The following is a 20,763-nucleotide window of genomic DNA, read 5'->3' as shown; positions in this document are numbered from 1 at the left end:
GCGCTGATGAAGAGCAATCTGCAGTCTTGATATCCCGTTTAGGCATTTTCACCTCTCTTTTGCAGATTCCATTACCGGGTGGGGAGTGTCTCCCCCTCCCCCTGATTGAATCTACTTTTCTCTTGACCAGACGCCCTTTTCATTTGCACTCACGTGTCTTCCTCTTACACCCTGGGCCTTCTTGCCCCACCCTTGATCTTCTTTCAACATCTGGAGGACGCCACACAAGCTGTCCCTGGGCTAAGGTGTTAAGATAGGTAACAAAACAGAGCTATGCCTCTGGACCTCTTTCTGGCATTATCTAGCAAAAAAAATGAATGAAATATCTGGGCAGGGAAAATCTTCTTCTGCTGCCAGTCCGAGTAGGCAATTGTCAGTGTGTGCTTCTTTATATTCTTTGCATGTTTTACTCAGAAGTAAAGGGACCCCTGACCATTAGGTCCAGTCGCGGACAACTCTGGGGTTGCGGCACACATCTCGCTTCATTGGCCGAGGGAGCCGGCGTACAGCTTCCAGGTCATGTGGCCAGCAGGACTAAGCCGCTTCTGGCGAACCAGAGCAGCGCACAGAAACGCCGTTTACCTTCCTGCCATCTGATCGGCAAGTCCTAGGCTCTGTGGTTTAACCCACAGCGCCACCCACGTCCCAGCACTGAAGATTACTTCTGCATAAACTCGCCCGGCGTTGCAACCCTATGCACATTTCATGGAGGAGGGGCAGGTATTGGAGCATTTAGCAAGGCTTGTTATTGTTTGTTTAGTCATATAGTCGTGTCCGACTCTTCGTGACCCCATGGACCAGAGCACACCAGGCACTCCTGTCTTCCACTGCCTCCCGCAGTTTGGTCAAACTCATGCTGGTAGCTTCGAGAACACTGTCCAACCATCTCGTCCTCTTTCGTCCCCTTCTCCTTGTGCCCTCCATCTTTCCCGACATCAGGGTATTTTCCAGGGAGTCTTCTCTTCTCATAAGGTGGCCAAAGTAATGGAGCCTCAGCTTCAGGATCTGTCCTTCCAGTGAGCACTCAGGGCTGAGTCTCCTCCAGCACCATAATTCAAAAGCATCAATTCTTTGGCGATCAGCCTTCTTTATGGTCCAGCTCTCACTTCCATACATCACTGCTGGGAAAACCATAGCTTTAACTATACGGATCTTTGTTAGCAAGGTGATGTCTCTGCTTTTTAAGGATTACTTCTGTGTAAACTTGCTCAACGTTGCAACCCTATGCGCATTTCATGGGGGAGGGCAGGTATTGGAGCACTTCGTGAGGCTTACTTCTGAGTAAGGGATGCGGGTGGCTCTGTGGGTTAAACCACAGAGCCTAGGACTTGCTGATCAGAAGGTTGACGGTTTGAATCCCCAGGACGGGGTGAGCTCCCATTGCTCGGCCCCAGCTCCTGCCAACCTAGCAGTTCAGAAGCACATCAAACTGCAAGCAGATAAATAGGTACCGCTCCGACGGGAAGGTAAACGGCGTTTCCGTGTGCTGCTCTGGTTCGCCAGAAGCGGCTTAGTCATGCTGGCCACATGACCTGGAAGCTGTACGCCGGCTCCCTCAGCCAATAAAGCGAGATGAGCGCCGCAACCCCAGAGTCGGCCACGACTGGACCAAATGGTCAGGGGTCCCTTTACCTAATCTTCAGTGAGTTCAGTGGGAGATGTCAGCATGGATTGTGGGAATGCAGCTTCTTCCTTAAGAAGTCAGCTCGAAAGAACACAGCATGCATCAAAATAGGATTTTTCTCCATTCCCGATTTGCACCCCTAGGTCGATTCCTACATGTGCTTGCTAGTTGTCCCGCGCGTTTGGGTATTTCAGCTGGAGGTAACGACAGCGTCGGGGTAGCCGATATAAATTGCTGCGTTAGGTTCTCACCTTAACGTCCAATGACGCGGCCCAACCTCAACCCCAATAAGCAGCCCCTAAGCGCTCAACCTCCTGTAGCCACGTTGGTCTCCAGCCCCGCGCGCAGAGACTTCGCATCCGAGCCGGAAGTCGCGTTGCGAGGGATTACTCTCCCTTCGGCTTTGGCTCTATTGTGACGATCGGCCGCATTCCATACGTGGAACGGGGAGGCGGAGCTTTTCACGAGGCGGCGTTCTAAGCACCGCTGATTGGCTGCAGCGCGGAGCCAGTTCGCCCCGCCCCCGCACGTTTGCCCATTCACAACTTATCAGCTGCTGCAAGTTACTGAATCCTTTTTTCATGGCGGGGATTTTGAGTTCTCTCCCAGCGGCTTCTCCTTCTTGCTCGTAATCTGAGTTGCTGGGCGCTTGAACCGAAGGAATCCCTTTTGCTCCGCCGGATTGGGACAGCTGCTTTTGCCGGGCTTCGAGGTAAAGGGAATTCGCCTCCCGGACCCCGTTTTTAGGCTCAGTCGGTTGCCACTTAAATCGGTAGGAGTTTATTTCTCGCTTAGGCGTGCGCTTGGGCGCGCGTGCTGCGTTTTGAACCCAGCAAAACTCTTCTTAGGTTCTCGTTCATTCCTGCCCCTTTTCTCCTGCCCGCAGTTTTCTCATTGCTTCTTGCTCAATGTCTCCCGGGCGTCTGCGTTAAAAACAAAAAGCATAAATAAATCCCAACACGCTTGCAATATAAAAGCGAGGGACCCGCGCTTCCTGGAAATCGTTCTGCAGAAAGGAAAACTGGGGCGGCGACGCAGGTGGGGGTTAAAAGGTCTCTTCCAGAAACTAAATAAACGTGTGCATCAATCCTTGGTGTATTTAGAGGGGGAGGGTTGTCATGGGTGGGGGGGGGGGACAGAATAGAAATAAGTAAAAGAATAGAAATAATTAACTGACCAATCACGCAGGTTCTGTAACAAAAGTCTTGCGCCCCCCCCTCCCGCCCGCCAACAAAATCCTGGCTACGCTGTGTGTGTGTTAAAAATCCAACCCCAAATGTTCCAGACCAAATTTTCCAGATGGAAAAGAGGTACGGCCCTCTTTTCCATCCCTCTTTTTGGGAGTAAAGTTGCCTCATGCTCATTTTTTTAAAGGGTTTCCTTCTCAAACCAGATTCTTTGGTTTGCCTGTCCTCAGTCCTAGGCCGTTTCCTGCTGCATCGGTTTCTCCTTTCTCTTGCTAGTAACCGGAGTTGCTCCGGATCCGGGCGCTTGAACCAAAGGAGTTCCCGGATCTTTCATACGGTTAAAATCGCAGCTTTGGCCGGTCGTTGGGGAGCGAGGGGTAAACGAAATCTAGGCATTGGGAACTGGTTTGTAGCCCGATCTTTCTTTCCCTTGTGGAGTTAAACAATTAAGAGAGCTATTCTCAAAGAAGCGCGCGTTTTATTTTGCAGGCGGCTTCGCTTGCTGCGGCGGAGTACAGGAGTACAGGCTTGTCGCCTTGTCCGCGTGTTGCTATGCGGTTTCGACTCATCTGTTTTCCCCCAATTACTTTTATTGATTTTTCCAAATGATTGCAAATCAGACCGAATTAATTCAGTTTAATCGCAATTGTAGATTTTATTCTCTCACCCCACCCTCGCTTTTCTCGTTATTTGCTTGCCCGACACTCAAAAAAATGTAGTTACCTTATGCACAATTCCTGGGATGCATAGTTTTAGACTGCAGTGCAACTCCTTCCCTCCCCCAGCCTCCGGGGGGGGGGGTGGGCGAGCAAAAGGTGGCCTTGATAGTGGGGGGCAGGGCTCAATCCCATCCCACCCAGGACCGGATTAGGACAGTGCTCAGGCCTAAACCCTGCCCAGTTAAAAAGGCTTGCTGCATTAACAAAAGCAAGTGTATTTTTCTAACAGGGAGGACAATGAAAATAGTCTTACATTTGCATATATAGTCTTACATTTAGTCTTACATTAGTCGTACATTTAGTCTTACATTTAGTCTTACATTAGTCTTACATTACAATAGTTTTACATTTGCATATACAGTGGTGCCTCGCAAGACGAAATTAATTCGTTCCGCAAGTTTTTTCTTCTTGCGAGTTTTTCGTCTTGCGAAGCACAGTTTCCCATAGGAATGCATTGAAAATCAATTAATGTGTTCCTAGGGAAACCGCTTGCCAGGCTGGCGGTGCGGAGAAGGGCTTTTCTCCCCACCGCAAGCCTTCAGGACAGGTACGGGAACAGAGGGGAAGGCGCGCAGCGCTTTCCCTCTGTTCCCGGGGCTTGCGTGGGAGGAGGGTTTTTCCTCCCCACCGCCAACATTCAGAACAGCATTCTGAATGTTGGCGGTGGGAAGGCAAACCCTCCTCCCACCCCAAGTCTTCAGGACAGCCACCCGAAGGCTGGCGCGGGGAGAAGGTGTCCCCGCCCGGCATCGGAGCTTCGTTCCGATGGCGGGCGGAGGGAGAACGCGTTCCCGCCCCCCCGCCCGGCATCGGAGCTTCGTTCCGATGGCGGGCGGCGGGAGAAGGTGTTCCCGCCCCCCCCCCCGCCCGGCATCGGAGCTTCGTTCTGATGGCGGGCGGCGGGAGAAGGTGTCCCCCCCCGGCCCGGCATTGGACCTTCGTTCCGATGGCGGGCGGAGGGAGAACGCGTTCCCGCCCCCCCCCGCCCGGCATTGGAGCTTCGTTCCGATGGCGGGCGGCGGGAGAAGGCGTCCCCGCCCTGCCGCCCAGCATCAGAGCTTCGTTCAGATGCCGGGCGGCGGGAGGAGGTCCGAGGACAGTGGGGAAGACACGCTGCGCTTCCCCGCTGTCCCGGAGATTTCCCTATGGGCTTTCGTCTTGCGAAGCAAGCCCATAGGGAAATTCGTTTTGCGAAGCGCCTCCAAAACGGAAAACCCTTTCGTCTAGCGGGTTTTCCGTCTTGCGAGGCGTTCGTCTTGCGGGGTACCACTGTATAGGCAGAGGATGCCACTTAACTCATTAGGTAAAATTGGAAATTCATATTTGATTTATTTATAGATTTCTCTAAATCTTAGGCCTGTGGAGTTTGGATTGCATTTTTACTTTGCTTGCATAAAATGGAGGTTCTATGGGGTTTTTGTTCTGCTTTTAAAGAAATTGCCCTCCAAGTTCAGAAGGCAAACAGGCGGAGACCTGAGAGGAAGTGAACAAGAAAAATCATCAAGGGAACTATTTGTAAAAGTTTTTAATGTAAACCACTGAGCCTTGGGCTTGCCGATCAGAAGGTCGGTGGTTCAAATCCCCGTGGCGGAGTGAGCTCCCGTTGTTCGTTCCCAGCTCCTGCCAACCTTGCAGTTCGAAAGCACACCAGTGCAAGTAGATAAATAGGTACCACCGCGGCAGGAAGGTAAACAGTGTTTCCGTGTGCTGCTCTGGTTTCACCAGAAGCAGCTTAGTCATGCTGGCAACATGACCCGGAAAAACTGTCTGTGGACAAATGTCGGCTCCCTTGGCCAGTAAAGCGAGATGAGCACCGCAACCCCAGAGTCATTTGTGACTGGACTTAACTGTCAGGGGTCCTTTACCCTTTTTTTTTTTATTGTAGAGGGCAGGAGAGAATGGCTCACTGTCAAGAGAGCCAGCCCCATGTAATGTGCGTGCAATCTTCTCTAGGTGCTATACTACAACTTGTGGAATAACCAGCTTCATTTAACCAACGTGCTTATATCTAACTAATGTGTGAAGGGTTTAATTCCACAGTAAGCGGTCCTGACAGGGTTCGCTGTGTCACTTCCCCTTACCTTGGGAGGAAATAGGCAATCTTGCCAATTGTCCCCACCCCCCTGCCTGAGAAGCTTAGTATGTGCAGAGGTTATAGCTGGTTGCTCAAGATCAGCAGCCACATGGCTCTCACCAGCCACTGTTGTGTCCCTATTCCAAAAAAAATAGGAACTTTCACCACTTTGTAACTAAGCTAGATTTTACTCCCTGTGCAACTTTTCTGAAGCACGTGTTTCTGACCCCTGGAAAGTTTGTAAGTAAACTATTTTTTAATGTGCCTGGCATGTGGTCTTTTCCTATGCTGCGGAAAGAGGGAAATTTTGAAAATCGCTTGGAAGGGCACATTTTAAAGTTCCATCAACCTATATTTCCATGCTTTACTTTGCATTTTATTTTGTGACTTTTCTGCTGGGCTTCTCTTGCCAAAGAGTACTTGCCCCAAACCTGGATCTTGGCATTCAGGAATTCTCATACGGTGTGTGTGTGTGTGTGTGTGTGTGTGTGTGTGTGTATTGCACCAACAGAACTGTCACCCAGTGACATTTTAGCAATAGATTCCCACCAGAGGAAAAGCAGTACCCTTTGACAAAACGCATAATGAATATGTGGAATTTGCTGCCCCAAGATATGGTGATGCTCACTAGGGTGGGTTCCTTATCAAAGCCACTGACCACATTCCTTTAGAATAATTCCATCAACAGGATTAGTTATGAGGGTGATAGAACTCCTTCATAGTCACTGAGATTGTTTTATTGTGTGTACTCTTTATGGATGTTTATCTTTTTCTGTTTGTATAACTAATTTTTGTGCTATGGTGATGATGATGATGATGATGATGATAAATTTATTATTTATACCCTGCCCATCTGGCTGGGTTTTCCCAGCCACTCTGGGTGGCTTCCAACAAAATATTAAAGTACAATAGTGCGTCAAATATTAAAAGCTTCCCTAAACAGGGCTGCCTTCAGATATCTTCTAAAAGTCTGATAGTTGTTTTTCTCTTTGACATCTGGTGGGAGGGCATTCCACAGGGCGGGTGCCACTACCAAGAAGGCCCTCTGCCTGGTTCTCTGTAACTTGGCTTCTCACAGTGAGGGAACCGCCAGAAGGCCCTCAGCACTGGACCTCAGTGTCTGGGCAGAACGATAGGGGTGGAGACGCTCCTTCAGATATACTGGACCGAGGCTTAGTAGCCTATTTTGACCATAAGCGGTATATAAAGTTCAGAGGCAGTATTCCACTGAATACCAATTGCTTAAGGCTACAGTCCAGAGAGGGCTACAGTCTTCATGTCATGCTTGTGGGATTCCCAAAGGAATCCAGCTGTACACTTGGGGTGGGGGTAGGATGCTGGATTACTTTTCAGCTGGGCTCTCCAGATACTCTCTTGCCATTTTACATAAGGCAGGCTCTGGACACAAGCCAACTATTAGTAATGGCAACATTCAGAAACCAGTAGGAGAGCCTTGCTATTCAGTAACAGAATTGAAAAGTAGCCTTCATTCATTCATTCATTCATTCATTCAATAGTGTTCCAAAGAGAACATCCCATGCAAGCCTCTTGAACTGGAATATGCAGGGTTGATACCATCAGAATGGCACTGGGAGGCCTCATTTGTTGCTGTGTAATGGAATAAGATATTGTTAAGTATGCAAGCAGGAATTGAAAACTAGACAGCTGAGGAAGAAAAGGAAAGGGAGAAGAAAAAAGAATCAAATAGGAAAACGTTCAATTTAGGGTTAGATATAAGGGTTGAAATGTGAATTGGAATATAAATTTCTAATATAAAGCAGTAAATAGGGGAAAGTAGGGACGCGGGTGGCGCTGTGGGTTAAACCACAGAGCCTAGGACTTGCCGATCAGAAGGTTGGCGGTTCGAATCCCCGCGACGGGGTGAGCTCCTGTTGCTCGGTCCCTGCTCCTGCCAACCTAGCAGTTCAAAAGCACGTCAAAGTGCAAGTAGATAAATAGGTACCGCTCTGGCAGGAAGGTAAACAGTGTTTCCGTGCGCTGCTCTGGTTCACCAGAAGCGGCTTGGTCATGCCGGCCACAGGACCCGGAAGCTGTACGCCGGCTCCCTCGGTCAATAAAGCGAGATGAGCGCCGCAACCCCAGAGTCGGTCACGACTGGACCTAATGGTCAGGGGTCCCTTTACCTTTACCTTTAGGGACATGGCTAGGAAGAAGAGCGGGAAGTCGACTTATCTGGGGAAAGTGTATAAAATTTGATGTATTGATTGGTTAAAATTTGGGAAACCATTAAAAACTATTTGGCACAGAAAGAAAGAAAGCAAGCAAGCACCAGAGTGGCTAGCTCACTGCCAAAAGTAATTTCCCCTCTATGCATGGTATTTGTCTTGCTTTGCCAGCTCATCACCAGTTGGGGGCAGTAGTTCCATTTATTTGTCGGGTCCTCATCTGCATGGCATTGTGATGCCTTTATCTCTTGGATTGCTACACCTTCTCATTGTATGTGATGTCCACCAAGTTACAGTAAAGTTTCTGGCAAAATAAATATCTCATGCCTTTCATATTCCACGTGATAATTTTTTAAAAAACTGCAATAGACAAATAAGGCCACTCTTTCTAGAGTTTCAGTCCTTGCCTGTCTTCTGCTGTAAGAAGAAATAACAAGGAGCGAGGTTGGGAAAAAGCAGGCTTTATGTGTATTACTCTGGAGGATAGCGCCCCCCAAATGGTTCTTAGTTTCTTTCTTTGCCTGCACAGCTATTATGTTTACACTGCACACAAAGCATGAGAACAACAAACTAAATTGTAATTACATCAACAATCCACTGTTATCTGTTGTTGTTGTTTAGTCGTGTCCGACTCTTCATGACCCCATGGACCAGAGCATGCCAGGCACTCCTGTCTTCCACTGCCTCCTGCAGTTTGGTCAAACTCATGCTGGTAGCTTCGAGAACACTGTCCAACCATCTCGTCCTCTGTCGTCCCCTTCTCCTTGTGCCCTCCATCTTTCCCAACATCAGGGTCTTTTCCAGGGAGTCTTCTCACGAGGTGGCCAAAGTATTGGAGCCTCAGCTTCAGGATCTGTCCTCCCAGTGAGCACTCAGGGCTGATTTCCTTCAGAATGGATAGGTTTGATCTTCTTGCAGTCCATGGGACTCTCAAGAGTCTCCTCCAGCACCAGAATTCAAAAGCATCAATTATTCGGCGATCAGCCTTCTTTATGGTCCAGCTCTCACTTCCATACATCACTACTGGGAAAACCATAGCTTTAACTATACAGACCTTTGTTGGCAAGGTGATGTCTCTGCTTTTTAAGATGCTGTCTAGGTTTGTCATTCTCCCTAAAACACAAATCAAAGCTGAATAAAGAGGAGTGGTCAAGAGGGGTATCAAAGTGGGAATCGGCCTCTGTGGGTGGTGAAGAAGAAGTAGAAGAAAAGTTTGGATTTCATATCCCGCTTTATCTCTACCCAAAGGAGTCTCAAAGCGGCTAACATTCTCCTTTCCCTTCCTTCCCCACAACAAACGCTCTGTGAGGTGAGTGGGGCTGAGAGACTTCAGAGAAGTGTGACTGGCCCAAGGTCACCCAGCAGCTGCATGTGGAGGAGCAGGAATCGAACCCAGTTCACCAGATTACGAGTCCACTGCTCTTAACCACTACACAATGTTTTCCTTTATTGGGGCGCATAATACTAACCTGATTCTCTTGCTGCTGTTTCTTTCCAGGGCAGAGATAGGGGCCTTTTGAGCTCTCTTCCCCCTTGGGGCTGCTTCTGAGTGCAGGAGAAAAGAACTCTGTTCCCTTTGTGTTGCACTGCAATAGTGAAGCCATGGCTGAGACCCCCAGGAAGAGGCTTCGCTTTGAAGCCACTTGCCCTGTCTGCCTCGCCTACTTTGCAGATCCTGTGACTCTAGACTGCGGACACAACTTCTGCCAAGGATGCATCTCTACGTGCTGGGAGGAGGCTGGCACAGAAACCAGGTGCCCACAGTGCCGAGCAGCCGTCGGGCGGGATTTCAAATCAAATAGGTCTCTAGCAAGCATTGTTGAAATTGCCCAGCAGCTGAATTCCATGGGCTTAGAGGGGCCAAAATGTGTGACACACAAGGCGCCCATGAATTTGTTTTGCAAGGATCACGAAATCTTCTTCTGCCTTCTGTGTGACGCCGCACAACAGCACCCATGCAAAGCTGTGGTTCCCATAGACCAGGCTGTTGAAGAATACAAGGTAAGAATACTACATTTGGTACGATTTGGGCATATAACCAATGCTACATTCTCAGAAATATCCAGGGCCAGGGTTCGAGGGCAGTGAGAATTCAGACTCTCCTTGTGGGAAGGCTTTATATCTGATCCCAGGTGTGTGTGTGGTGACTTTGCAGACACAATTGTATGGAGAAATATGTGCTCCCATACAAAGCTGCTTGTGTATTAGAGTGTATTATTATTATTATTATTATTATTAATCATCATTATTATTATCTTCTATTAAGGCTCTCCTTCAGACTCCCCAGCCATTCAGGAGAATGTTGCTGTCTGTCTGTGCAATTTCTGTGCCAGGGAGACTTTCCCAGTGCCGGCGCTATTACATATCACGTTGCATATGACGTTTTGGGGATGGCAGCCTTGTGGGCTAAATTTCCCCAACACTGGGCACACGCCTCAGCAGTGGTGTAGCTAGTCATTTGGGTGCCCGACGTGGTCTGGGTGTCCTGCAGCCAGTTGCGGGGCGAGCTGCCCATGGGGGTGGGGCAAGCCAAGGCAGGGGGTGCTGTGTGGAGCCTCTTGGCAGCCTCCGCCTCAGCTGTAGGGTGGCTGAGGTGGTAGGCAGATGCAAGCCCCACGCTGCTCAAAAAAGCAACGTAGAGCTTGCAGGAAGTCCACCTGTTTTTACTGTATTTATATTCAGTGTTAGTCGCCCTGAGCCCGGTCATGGCCGGGGAGGGCAGGGTATAAAATTATTATTATTATTATTATTATTATTATTATTATTATTATTATTATTATTAACAGGATCGGATTTTTCGCTGCCTAGAAGTTCTGAAGGAGGGGAGAGAAACCATTCTGCAATATACAGAGAACTTGGAAAATGAAAGCCAGGATCTGCTTGTAAGTGCCGATTTTTTAATTAATTAACATTATATTCCTCTTCCTCCCAGAGGAGCCCAGAGACCGCTATTTGTTGGAACTGAGCAAGTAATGGAACCAACAAGATGGTTAAAAGACGTGAGGCATCCCAGCTCCTCAGCATTACTTGGTTTCTTTTAGAAATTATAAGAATATTTCGCAGAAACATGGACTCCTATAGGTTTTTAGGAAATTCTTCCCTTCTGGATCTTGATGCCATTTTATATGCCCTTTGTATGAAATCCTATCTCTCTTGATGGTGCAAACATGGATTACGCTGGCCTGATTTTCTGCTCTTTATATTCTGCGTGTTGCAGGAGCTAATGAAGGAAGAGAAGGGAAAAATAGTGGCAGAGTTTGGGAAATTATGCCAGTCTCTGAGAGACCAAGAGAAACTTCTTCTGCAGGATATGGTAAACGTGGAGAAGTGTCTTGCAGTGATAAAGAAAAGTTGCCTGTCCAGGTTCTCTGAAGAATTGGCAAGTCTTGGAGGTTTCATTCAGGATATGGAAGAAGTGCGTCAGAAGCCAGAAATTGAATTCCTTCAGGTAAGAAGAGTAGAAACAAACTATCCATTAGGAAAGCAAACTCCATATTTTGGTGTTTCTCCATTTATATATATACCATATGAAGGAGCCCAAATTTATGATTGTGGTTTATGAGGTTTGTAGCGTACAACATCCCAGATAAATTTCTAATTTCACTTCACTGTGGATCAGTCTGATAGAATAGGTTTGTGTGGTATTTTTAAACTCTCTGGTCGTGTGTGTGCTCCTAATGCCCTCCTAATTAGGGTATTTTTGCCATCATTCCCCGCTTGTGGGCTTCCTGGAGGAATCTGCCAACCTCATGTTGGAAACAGGAGGATCAACCCTCAGTCTGATCCAGCAGGATTCTTCTGATGTCCTGTTTCAGGGCTGGAGACTTATGTTTCTAATATTATTCTTACTTTATATACCGTATTTACTCAAATGTAATGCGCAGCTTTTTTGGCCAAATTATGTCACAAGAATTAAGGTGCGCATTAGATTTGATGGCACCAGCAAATACTTTTTGGGTTTCAAGGTTTTGAAAATTGAGATGCGCATTTGATTAGATGGCATATTAGATCTGCTTAAATAAGGTAATGCTGTACTTTGGGTCCCTACGGAGTCTGAAGGGGTCTTTATAGTACTGTATTGAAATCTTTGTTCTTTCTCTCTTCTTTCTGTAGGAAGCTAAAAGCATATTGCAGAGGTAAGTGGATCTCACTAATTTCTTGTTCACACATTGCACTTTTCATCCTTGTACAGCATTCCTGTTTCTAATAGTTTTCTTCTGTTTCCACTTGCTTGGGGTTTTTCATTTCATTTCATTTTTTACCTGCCTTAAGAAAGGCTTTCTAGTTATTTGCTAAATTAACCCCCCCCCCATTTATTAATACAGCTGATCAGTGGTTGTTTTTTTTCTGGGAGGACGCAGAGGTACGCATATCCCTAAACATTTTGTGAACCTAAGTTTGGCCTCATTGAGGGGCAGTATTTCAATATGAGTAGGAAAATGAGAGTACTCCTAAACATTATTTTAGAAAAAAAGCACCGCAGCTGATAGTAGTCTGGGTGTCGTGTTCATCTTTCTTCTCTTTCTGCTCACATTAAATCAATCTCCAAGAGTCTTTCGCATGTACTTTAGATTCCTTCTACTTTTCAGTTTGGCTTTGGAATGGAAACTGCTTTTGTTGTCCTAATTGTGGACGATCTTCACTAGGAGGTGGATGGGGCACAGTGCAAACTGATTGCGGCTGATCTAGATCCCTTCCATTTTGGCTTTCAGCCTGATCTCTTGGCCTTATAACCTGTAGGTTCTCACCAAGAAAACTAGCACTAATACGCCCAGGAACCTCATCAAAATGCTGGAGAGGGTGCACCTCCACAGGCACATACCTCCACATGTGGTGGGAGTGCCCCCAAATCCAGCTATTCTGGACAACAGCCATACGAGAAATATGTGAAATAACCAAGCAAGTATTAGAAATCACCCCAGAACTGGCCCTACAAAACATCTTCCAAGACAATAATGCCCACTTACACCACAAAGAACTCATAACCCACCTACTTTCAGCAGCCAGAAACACTATAACCAGACACTGGAGAGACCTGTCAGGAGTAAGCATGGACCAATGGTACCAAATAGTATGGGAAACAGCCTTACTAGAAAAATTAACCAATAAACTGAAACTGACACGGGGCAAATAGAAGAAGACGCCTTCACCCCGGTATGGCTCCCCTTTATCACATACACAGCCCAACAAGACAATGACAAAAATCCACCAACAGCATATAAATTAGTATGGCTAACCTGATCCAAAACACCCACTCACACATGAAAACAAAGACCACCACAGCCAACCACAAACGAACAGCCACACCCTAGGCCAAACCCAACCTCTCTCACCACCAAAGGAACACAAGTGAACAGCAGAGAAGCCGCACAAGCAATCCTGACACAAAACCCCATATATATTAAGTAAAATAGAAACATCTCCACCCGACCCCCCCCACTCATCTCCCCCCCACCTCTTTCCCCCTTTTCTTCCTAACGTCTTAACAAATGAAACCGATTGGTAAAAAATGTTACATGGGGGAAAAATAAGAGAGAGAGACATTGCACATACTATTGTAAATCAAGAAAATCTTTAATAAAAATACATTAAAACCAACAACTGTTGGTTCTCTTGGATCTCTCAGGTGGCTTTCGTTACCATGTTCTGGGTCACCTTGAAAAGGATGGAGATTGAGGGTGCTTTGTTGAAATGGCTCTGCTCATTCCTGAGAAATAGGACTCAGAAGGTAGTTTCAGGCTTAGACATGAGGCTTTCTGCCATTCCATTGTATTCCAAACCTTTCTTGTGCTTTCCTTGGGGATTCTGAATTGCATCAATGGAGGGGTAATACTGTTTTCTTTCCAGATATGATAAGAAGAAGCAATTTGAGAATCCGTTCTTTTTCTACACCGTGCTGAAGTGGAGGATTGAGGAATTTCGTGATAGAAATGTCTGTCTGAATAGTATCGTGCAGGAGCTAAGGGGTATGAAAACGGGTTGGGCACTGGATCTTGCCACAGGGGTTAGAACCAAAAGTGGGAGAGACCAGCCACCTGTCAATCTTTGTGATGTCATTTGAGGTTGGCTGACTTAACTGCTGAGCTGCAGTAGCTTTGGCATGAATTGTGTTTGAGTTTTTTCTGTGGCTGATTTCATACAATGCTGTTTTGTTAAGTGCCAAACCCGGCAGGCCTAATAAGGTCCACTGGTTGGAGGCTCCCTGCATTGACAAATAGCTGCAAGGATTTTATACTGGATATTACTTTTATTTAAAAGCATTTATAAACCACCTGGTATTTTTGAAATCTCTTAAATCAGTGCAAAATAGAAAAACAAACAGTATCATTAAAACAACAGTACAGTCAAAAGCCAATAAAACAGTAGCATGAAAGTATATATCTGACTAGGGCTTGCTTGAAACAGACCCACTGAAATCAATGAAACTAAGTTGGTCATGTCTATTAACTTTAATGGGTCTACTCTGTGTGAGACTAGCATTGAATCCCACACAAATAAAACAGGAATTTCTCAAACACATAAAACAGGGTCTGATGTTATGCATCAGGAAAAGCAAATTTTAACAAGATGTCTGAAGCAATTGATGATTCCTGCTTTGTCTATAGCAGAGGAAGGGCATTCCATAATGAGAGCCAGTGTGGTGTAGTGGTTAAGAGCAGTAGTCTCGTAATCTGGTGAATTGGGTTTGCTTCCCCGCTCCTCCACATGCAGCTGCTGGGTGACCTTGGGCCAGTCACACTTCTCTGAAGTCTCTCAGCCCCACTCACCTCACAGAGTGTTTGTTGTAGGGGAGGAAGGGAAAGGAGATTGTTAGACGCTTTGAGACTCCTTCGGGTAGTGATAAAGCGGGATATCAAATCCAAACTCTTCTCTTCTTCTTCATAATATAGAGGCAGCGACAGAAAATGTCCGTTTCAGGGTCACCACCCTATGACAGGCACGTTCAAAGTCCGTTTGGGGGGCCTTTGAGTTTAATCCGGCCCCTGCGGCAGTTTATTTCCTGGGGTAAAAAGCTCAACAACATCAATCCTAGAAAAAAAAAGCTCAACCTCAATCCCAAAAAAGGTCAACTACTTGGTTCGGCCCTCACGCATGTTCACTTCATCAAATCTGGCCCTCTTTGAAAAAAGCTTGGGCACCCCTGCCCTATGGTATTCTGAAGAGGTTGGTGCTATAAGTACAACTTCCAGATGATCTAAATGATCTTGCAGATGTTGGTGTGAAAAGCTCTAGGTTAGCGTGGGGCTTCTGGAAAGAAATGTGGCAGCGTCCTTCCCTCACACACAGTGGTTGGGACCTGTGTAACACACACACACACACACACACACACACACACCTGTGTTGCTGGACTACAACTCCTATTATCCCTGACTGACTGGCTGAGGCTTGTGTGAGTAGTCGTCCAACAACTTCGGGGGGGGGGGAGATTTCTTGCTGGAGTGTTTCTCCCGGAGCTGCCCTTTAGACCTAGCAACCGTGCTTTCTCCCACCCCAGCATAATTTACATGGGTAGGATGGTCCTTGGACCTAGGTGAGTGATGGGGAGGCAGCAGAATTCAGGGAAGAGGGACCCAGGAGTTGGCGGACGATGCTGAGCACTCATATGGGCTACACAGAAGGCCTTCATGGCACTTTTGGGCTGCCAGTATTTACTCCTAAACAGAGAGCGCAGGACATTCCATCCCACATATATTCTATTTCGTTTGTTTTCCAACGGAGACTCAGTATTCTGAAGCTATTGAGTGTGCATATTTTCCTTGTTGTTGTTTTTGTGTGTGTGTGTGTTTTGAAATTTGTGCTTCAGCAAACCCCAGAGTTACGTTAAGGATGCTGAAGCCCCTGTCTTGTTCCTTGTAGGTACATTCTTGTTTCAGTCAGCACTCAGTTTATCTGTTAAAGGGAGTGATGGATGGATTTTAAAAATATTTTTGCAAATACAATTGTGTGACATTTTATCTCTGTTTTCTTTTCTCTCCCCCACCCCGGCCTCCAGGTGGTCTCACTGGATTGAATGCAGCGACAGGTAATTTTGGGGACTGGTGGAGGACCAAATTCACAGAAGGGATAGGGACGTCTTTTTTTTTTTGCAGAAAGTTGTTTGATTTGTGTTTTATGGGGGTTGCCAGTTTAGGAATGTTAAACAGATTAACCCATAAGTTGTCCACACGCAGGACACAGGACAGCCTCATAGACTGCATTGCATGGGAATTCTACGAAACCAAATAAATCAGTATAGCTTTTAACATCGGTGCAGTTTTGAAAGATTCAGTCCACCATTTTGGTTCAAAACAGCATCAAACTAAAAAAACTTCCTTCATCTCGGGAACCATAATGCAAAGTTTGGTTACGATATCTTAAATGCAAAGCTAACAGACGAACCGATATGACAGATGAGGGCAAAAGCCATTTTCTGCTCTTGTTGTCTAGCCAATGGTACTCGGAGGTATTGCACTTTCGATCCAAAATGCTTAGTAGCCATTGCTAAACTCATTCCACAAATTTGTCTAATCCTCTTTTAAAGCCACCTAAGGGCTTATTGTAAGGGCTGGGCCCAGCTGAGGCCATCACTTGCGGTCTTGGCTGTAGTCCTTTGTGACAAGTGTCATTCCTTGACTGAGAGACGTTTCTGTTGAAATTTTACCTCAGGGTTTTACCTCAGAGGAACGAGAGTTGTTGTAAAAGGACTAATCAAAAGACATTGAAGAAGAATTAGGTTACCTTGGTAACCAATATATCCCATAGCACATACAGCTAACTATAAATCCTGAGACTTTTGGACTCATCTGCATTCGTCAACTTATGATGTTATAAATGCGTTATAACAGTGTGGCACCAGGTGGTGCCATAGAGCTGAAACCCAAGAATTTCCATTGTGAGCTTTTATAACGTTTCTTTTCACAGTGCTTTATAGGTATATAGATCCAGCCTTTGCATTCTCTTTCCCTTCCCTCACAGACTTCAAATTCCTATTTCCTAACTACACTTCACTCACTCTTAATGGATTCTTTACTGCTTTGGAATGCTCCTGTCAATCACAAGCACATCCTCACAGACTTTCTAGCATTTTCCCTCAGCCCAGCTCCGCTTGCAGCATCAGAGCTGAGAGAAAAGTGGCTGAAGGAAGAGAGCATGAGAAATGTGACTTTGAGCCTTTGGGTAGCATCTGATTTCCTCCCCAAAATATCCAGTATGTGGCAAGGCATAATTTAGTCATTCACATATATATGTATAGTAAACAGATTTGCACACATAGAAACATAGAAATGTAAAGCTGGAAGTGAACCAAGGGTCCTTTATTCCAACCCACCCCCACCCCCCCGCATTGCAGGAATCTCAACTAGATCATCCATGACAGATGGCCATCAAACCTCTGCTTAAAAACCTCCAAGGGCAGGGAGTCCAGCATCTCTTGAGGAAGTCTGTTCCACTGTCAAACAGCTCTTACTGTCAGAAAGTCCCAGTTACAGATAGGTAGCCGTGTTGGTCTGCCATAGTCAAAACAAAAAAAATTCCTTCCAGTAGCACCTTAAAGACCAACTAAGTTAGTTCTTGGTATGAGCTTTCGTGTGCATGCACACTTCTTCAGATACCATGCACACGAAAGCTCATACCAAGAACTAACTTAGTTGGTCTTTAAGGTGCTACTGGAAGGAATTTTTTTTGTCAGAAAGTCATAAGTTGAAACAAAGCCCTTAATTATCCTTTTTATTTTCCCCTCCCCCACCCCGATCCCTCCAGAAACTATAACACTGGATCCAAAGACGGCTAGTCCCCAACTCATCATGTCAAGGGACTTCAAAAGTGTGAGACACGGAGGCAAAGATCCAGATCTGTCCACAAATCCTGAGAGAATCTATGACGACTGGCCTTTTGTGATGGGCTCCCAGGCCCTCAGAGGGGGCAGATATACCTGGCAGGTCTTTTTGGGAAGTGAAGGAGACTGGGCTGTGGGAGTCTCCCAGAAGAATGGGTCCTCAACTCCGAGGAGAAATGAGATATGGCAAGTTGGGAAGTGGGATGGGGAACATTGGGCCTCCTGCCCCTCATGTTACCGGGATCACTCTCTGCCTTTCAGTGAGGAGATCCAGAGGATCCGAGTTGTTCTGAACTGCAGGGTGGGACAGCTAGTGTTTTATGACGCCGATTCGGGAGCTGAGCTCACTGAATTCAAAGATGTCAATTTTGGAGGACGAGATGCATTCCCCTTCTTTCGACTGTCTGAAAAGGGGTATATCGCCCTCATTTCCTAAAGGTCTGCTCTCGTAGGATTTTCTGGTGTTACTGTCCGGGTTGTTGTTTTTTTAAGTCAAACTTTTTATTGGACAAGAGCACCTATGATAGCTCTGCAATGGCCCAGACCAGCTTCTAGTCAAAGTCTCTGAACCTAACTGAAACCGGAGTCTGTTTTTCTTTGCCTGCCCTTTCCCAGATATCCCTCGGCAATTTATTTCTTTAAAAAGGAGACGTAATCTAATTGAAAATAAAGCTTTATCCTAAGCAACGGCAGAAGAGTTTTTATACAGGCAGTCTTTAAGGACCCCCAATTCTGCTTTCAGAGCACACTTACTCTGAGGTAAAATCCTGTTCAATACGGCTTCGCAAAGATGTTTATGATTTCAGCCTATTTCACTTTCCTCTCTCATATCTCACCCTTCCCTCAAAATGCTTGGGTGGATTGGATTGTACATTATTCTCCCCTACCCAATTCATAGTTACAACTCTGTAAAGGAGGCTAGGCTGAGAGAGAGAAAGAGAATGACTGGCCCAGGGTTCACTTTATTTATGTTACCATTTGGGCGTGTACCACACACCAACTGGATTTTCTCAGGAGCTTTCTTTTTTTCTTTCCAAATGTGTTCTGGAGACTAATGTGACGGAGTAATTCCTTTTGTAACGACAATGTCCCCTCCCTTCTTGATATGTGCATCCACATTGTGGCTGAATAAAAGTGTTAGTCTTTTAAGATGTCTTGGTGGTGTTTTTGTTGCAACAGACTAAAACTGCTGTTTTATTCACGGAACAGACATGGGACGACTGGAGAGTTACCTTCTTCAAACATTAAAAACTTCCCTAAACAGGGCTGCCTTCAGATGTCTTCTAAAAGTCAGATAGTTGTTTATTTCCTTGACACCTGATGGGAGGGCGTTCTACAGGGTGGGCGCCACCACCGAGAAGGCACTCTGCCTGGTTCCCTGTAACCTCACTTCTTGCAATAAGGGAACTGCCAAAAGGCCCTTGGAGCCGAACCTCAGTGTCTGGGCTGAACGATGGGGGTGGAGACACTCCTTCAGGTATACTGGGCTGAGGCCGTTTAGAGCCTTAAAGGTCAGGACCAACACTTTGAATTGTGCCTTTGAGCTGTTACAATGCTTCGAAGAAAGAACAAAGTGCCGCGTGTTTATACCTAATCCTAACTACTGACTTCACAACCGTTGGTTTGAATTGGGCTTGTTTTCTCCCCTATATCCTGCTCTGGCTGAAGCCTTGAGCCAGGAAAACATACAACCCAAATCTGGATCTCTGGGTAGCAATCTTCACGCACATGCCTGAAGATAGGACCAAGCAGAAGCATTTATCCAAGATGGCAAACAAACAATAAGAATAAATTCGATAAAATTACATAGATATTCTCAAATTCAAAACTGCTCAGCCTCTTCCCCAGGTCTAGATGTGCCAGTGAAAGGCTGAATACACACCATCCATTTAAATCACATGCCTCCCCCCGCCTCCGAATTCTAGAAACTGGTTTGTTAAGGGTGCTGGGAATTGCAGGATAAATGATAGTTCTCAGGCTTCCATGTTTCCCTCTGCAAAAAAAACCTATAAAAAACTATGAAGCGCTGGTAGAACCCCCAATACAAGATGCAAGGGGAGCAGACGGGAGCTCCTTCTGTCAGGCAAGTTCAATTGCTTGCATTGATGGAACAATTTCCTTAGTGCTAAGCTGAATACAACCCATTGTTTTTATAGTATGGTAAAAGGTAAAGGACCCCTGGAATGCTAAGACCAGTCAGAGGGGATTGCAGTCATACCTCAGTTTACAGATGCTTTGGGTTGTGCAATTTCGGGTTTCGCACCGCACTGAATCCAGAAGTACTGGAATGAGTTACTTCTGGGTTTTGGCGCTTGCACATGCGCAGAAACGCTAAATCATGCTTTGCGTGTGCGCAGAATTGTGACCCACTCATGCACAGACGCGGTGCTGCGGGTTGTGGACGTGCTTCCCGCACTGATCACATTCGCAACCCGAGCATCCACTGTATGGGGTTGTGGCGCTCATCTCACTTCAGGCCGAGGGAGCCGGCATTTGTCCACAGACAGCTTTCCAGGTCATGACTAAACTGCTTCTGGTGCAATGGGACAACGTGATGGAAACCAGAGTGCAAGGAAACACCATTTACCTTCCCGCCACAGTGGTACCTATTTATCTACTTGCCCTGGTGTACTTTTGAATTGCTAGGTTGGCAGGAGCTGGGGCAGAGCAACGAGAGCTCACTCTGTCACGGGGATTTGAACCGCCAACCTTCCGATCCACAAGCCCAGGAGACTTGGTGGTTTAGACCACAGTACCACCTGCGTCACTGTGCTTACACAACCCCTGCTTGATTCAAAGATGGGGTTCCTTGAACGTGCCACAAAAAGACACAATTTGGGGGTGTTGTAGCATCAAGTGTTTCAGCAGGTAACACCATGAAATGAAGTGCACTGCAGCAGTTTGGCCATCAAGTTGTAGAAGTCCATTTTTGCTCCAATTAGTAGATGGCAGCAAGAAAATAAAAAAAGACTGCAGCTCCTGTAACAAAATAGAAGTTACAGGCTAGGCAAAGCAAAGTTGGCATTCTGTGTGCAGTGACTGACAGCTGGGAAGGTGGTGTTGTTGTTCAGTTGTTTAGTCGTGTCCGACTCTTTGTGACCCCCTGGACCAGAGCACGCCAGGCACTTCTGTCTTCCACTGCCTCCCGCAGTTTGGTCA

At 46.4% G+C, this 20,763-nt stretch overlaps 1 protein-coding gene across 1 annotated transcript; it reads left to right on the top strand.

Annotated features, from left to right (window-relative positions):
* The first annotated feature begins 2,193 nt into the window (after nt 1-2,193).
* LOC114592303 (zinc finger protein RFP-like) lies at nt 2,194-18,753 on the top strand. The gene is made up of 8 exons (XM_028720373.2): nt 2,194-2,336; nt 9,289-9,791; nt 10,577-10,672; nt 11,008-11,238; nt 11,904-11,926; nt 13,638-13,756; nt 15,784-15,813; nt 17,529-18,753. Exons 2-8 carry the CDS (start codon nt 9,393-9,395, stop codon nt 18,038-18,040), a joined length of 1,410 nt encoding a protein of 469 aa, XP_028576206.2. The 5' UTR covers nt 2,194-2,336; nt 9,289-9,392; the 3' UTR covers nt 18,041-18,753.
* The last annotated feature ends 2,010 nt before the right edge of the window (nt 18,754-20,763 follow it).

This window comes from Podarcis muralis, chromosome 2 (assembly GCF_964188315.1).
Source record: "Podarcis muralis chromosome 2, rPodMur119.hap1.1, whole genome shotgun sequence".
Taxonomy (NCBI): domain Eukaryota; kingdom Metazoa; phylum Chordata; class Lepidosauria; order Squamata; family Lacertidae; genus Podarcis; species Podarcis muralis.
This window is presented reverse-complemented; position numbering and strand designations above follow the sequence as displayed.

What these genes read in the sequence shown, in the direction of transcription:
- LOC114592303 (XM_028720373.2), top strand. Translation starts at nt 9,393, where the DNA reads ATGGCTGAGACCCCCAGGAAGAGGCTTCGCTTTGAAGCCACTTGCCCT. An exon ending in AGGCTGTTGAAGAATACAAG is followed by an intron (nt 9,792 to 10,576) that starts GTAAGAATACTA and finishes TATTATTAACAG; the next exon opens with GATCGGATTTTTCGCTGCCT. An exon ending in ATGAAAGCCAGGATCTGCTT is followed by an intron (nt 10,673 to 11,007) that starts GTAAGTGCCGAT and finishes TGCGTGTTGCAG; the next exon opens with GAGCTAATGAAGGAAGAGAA.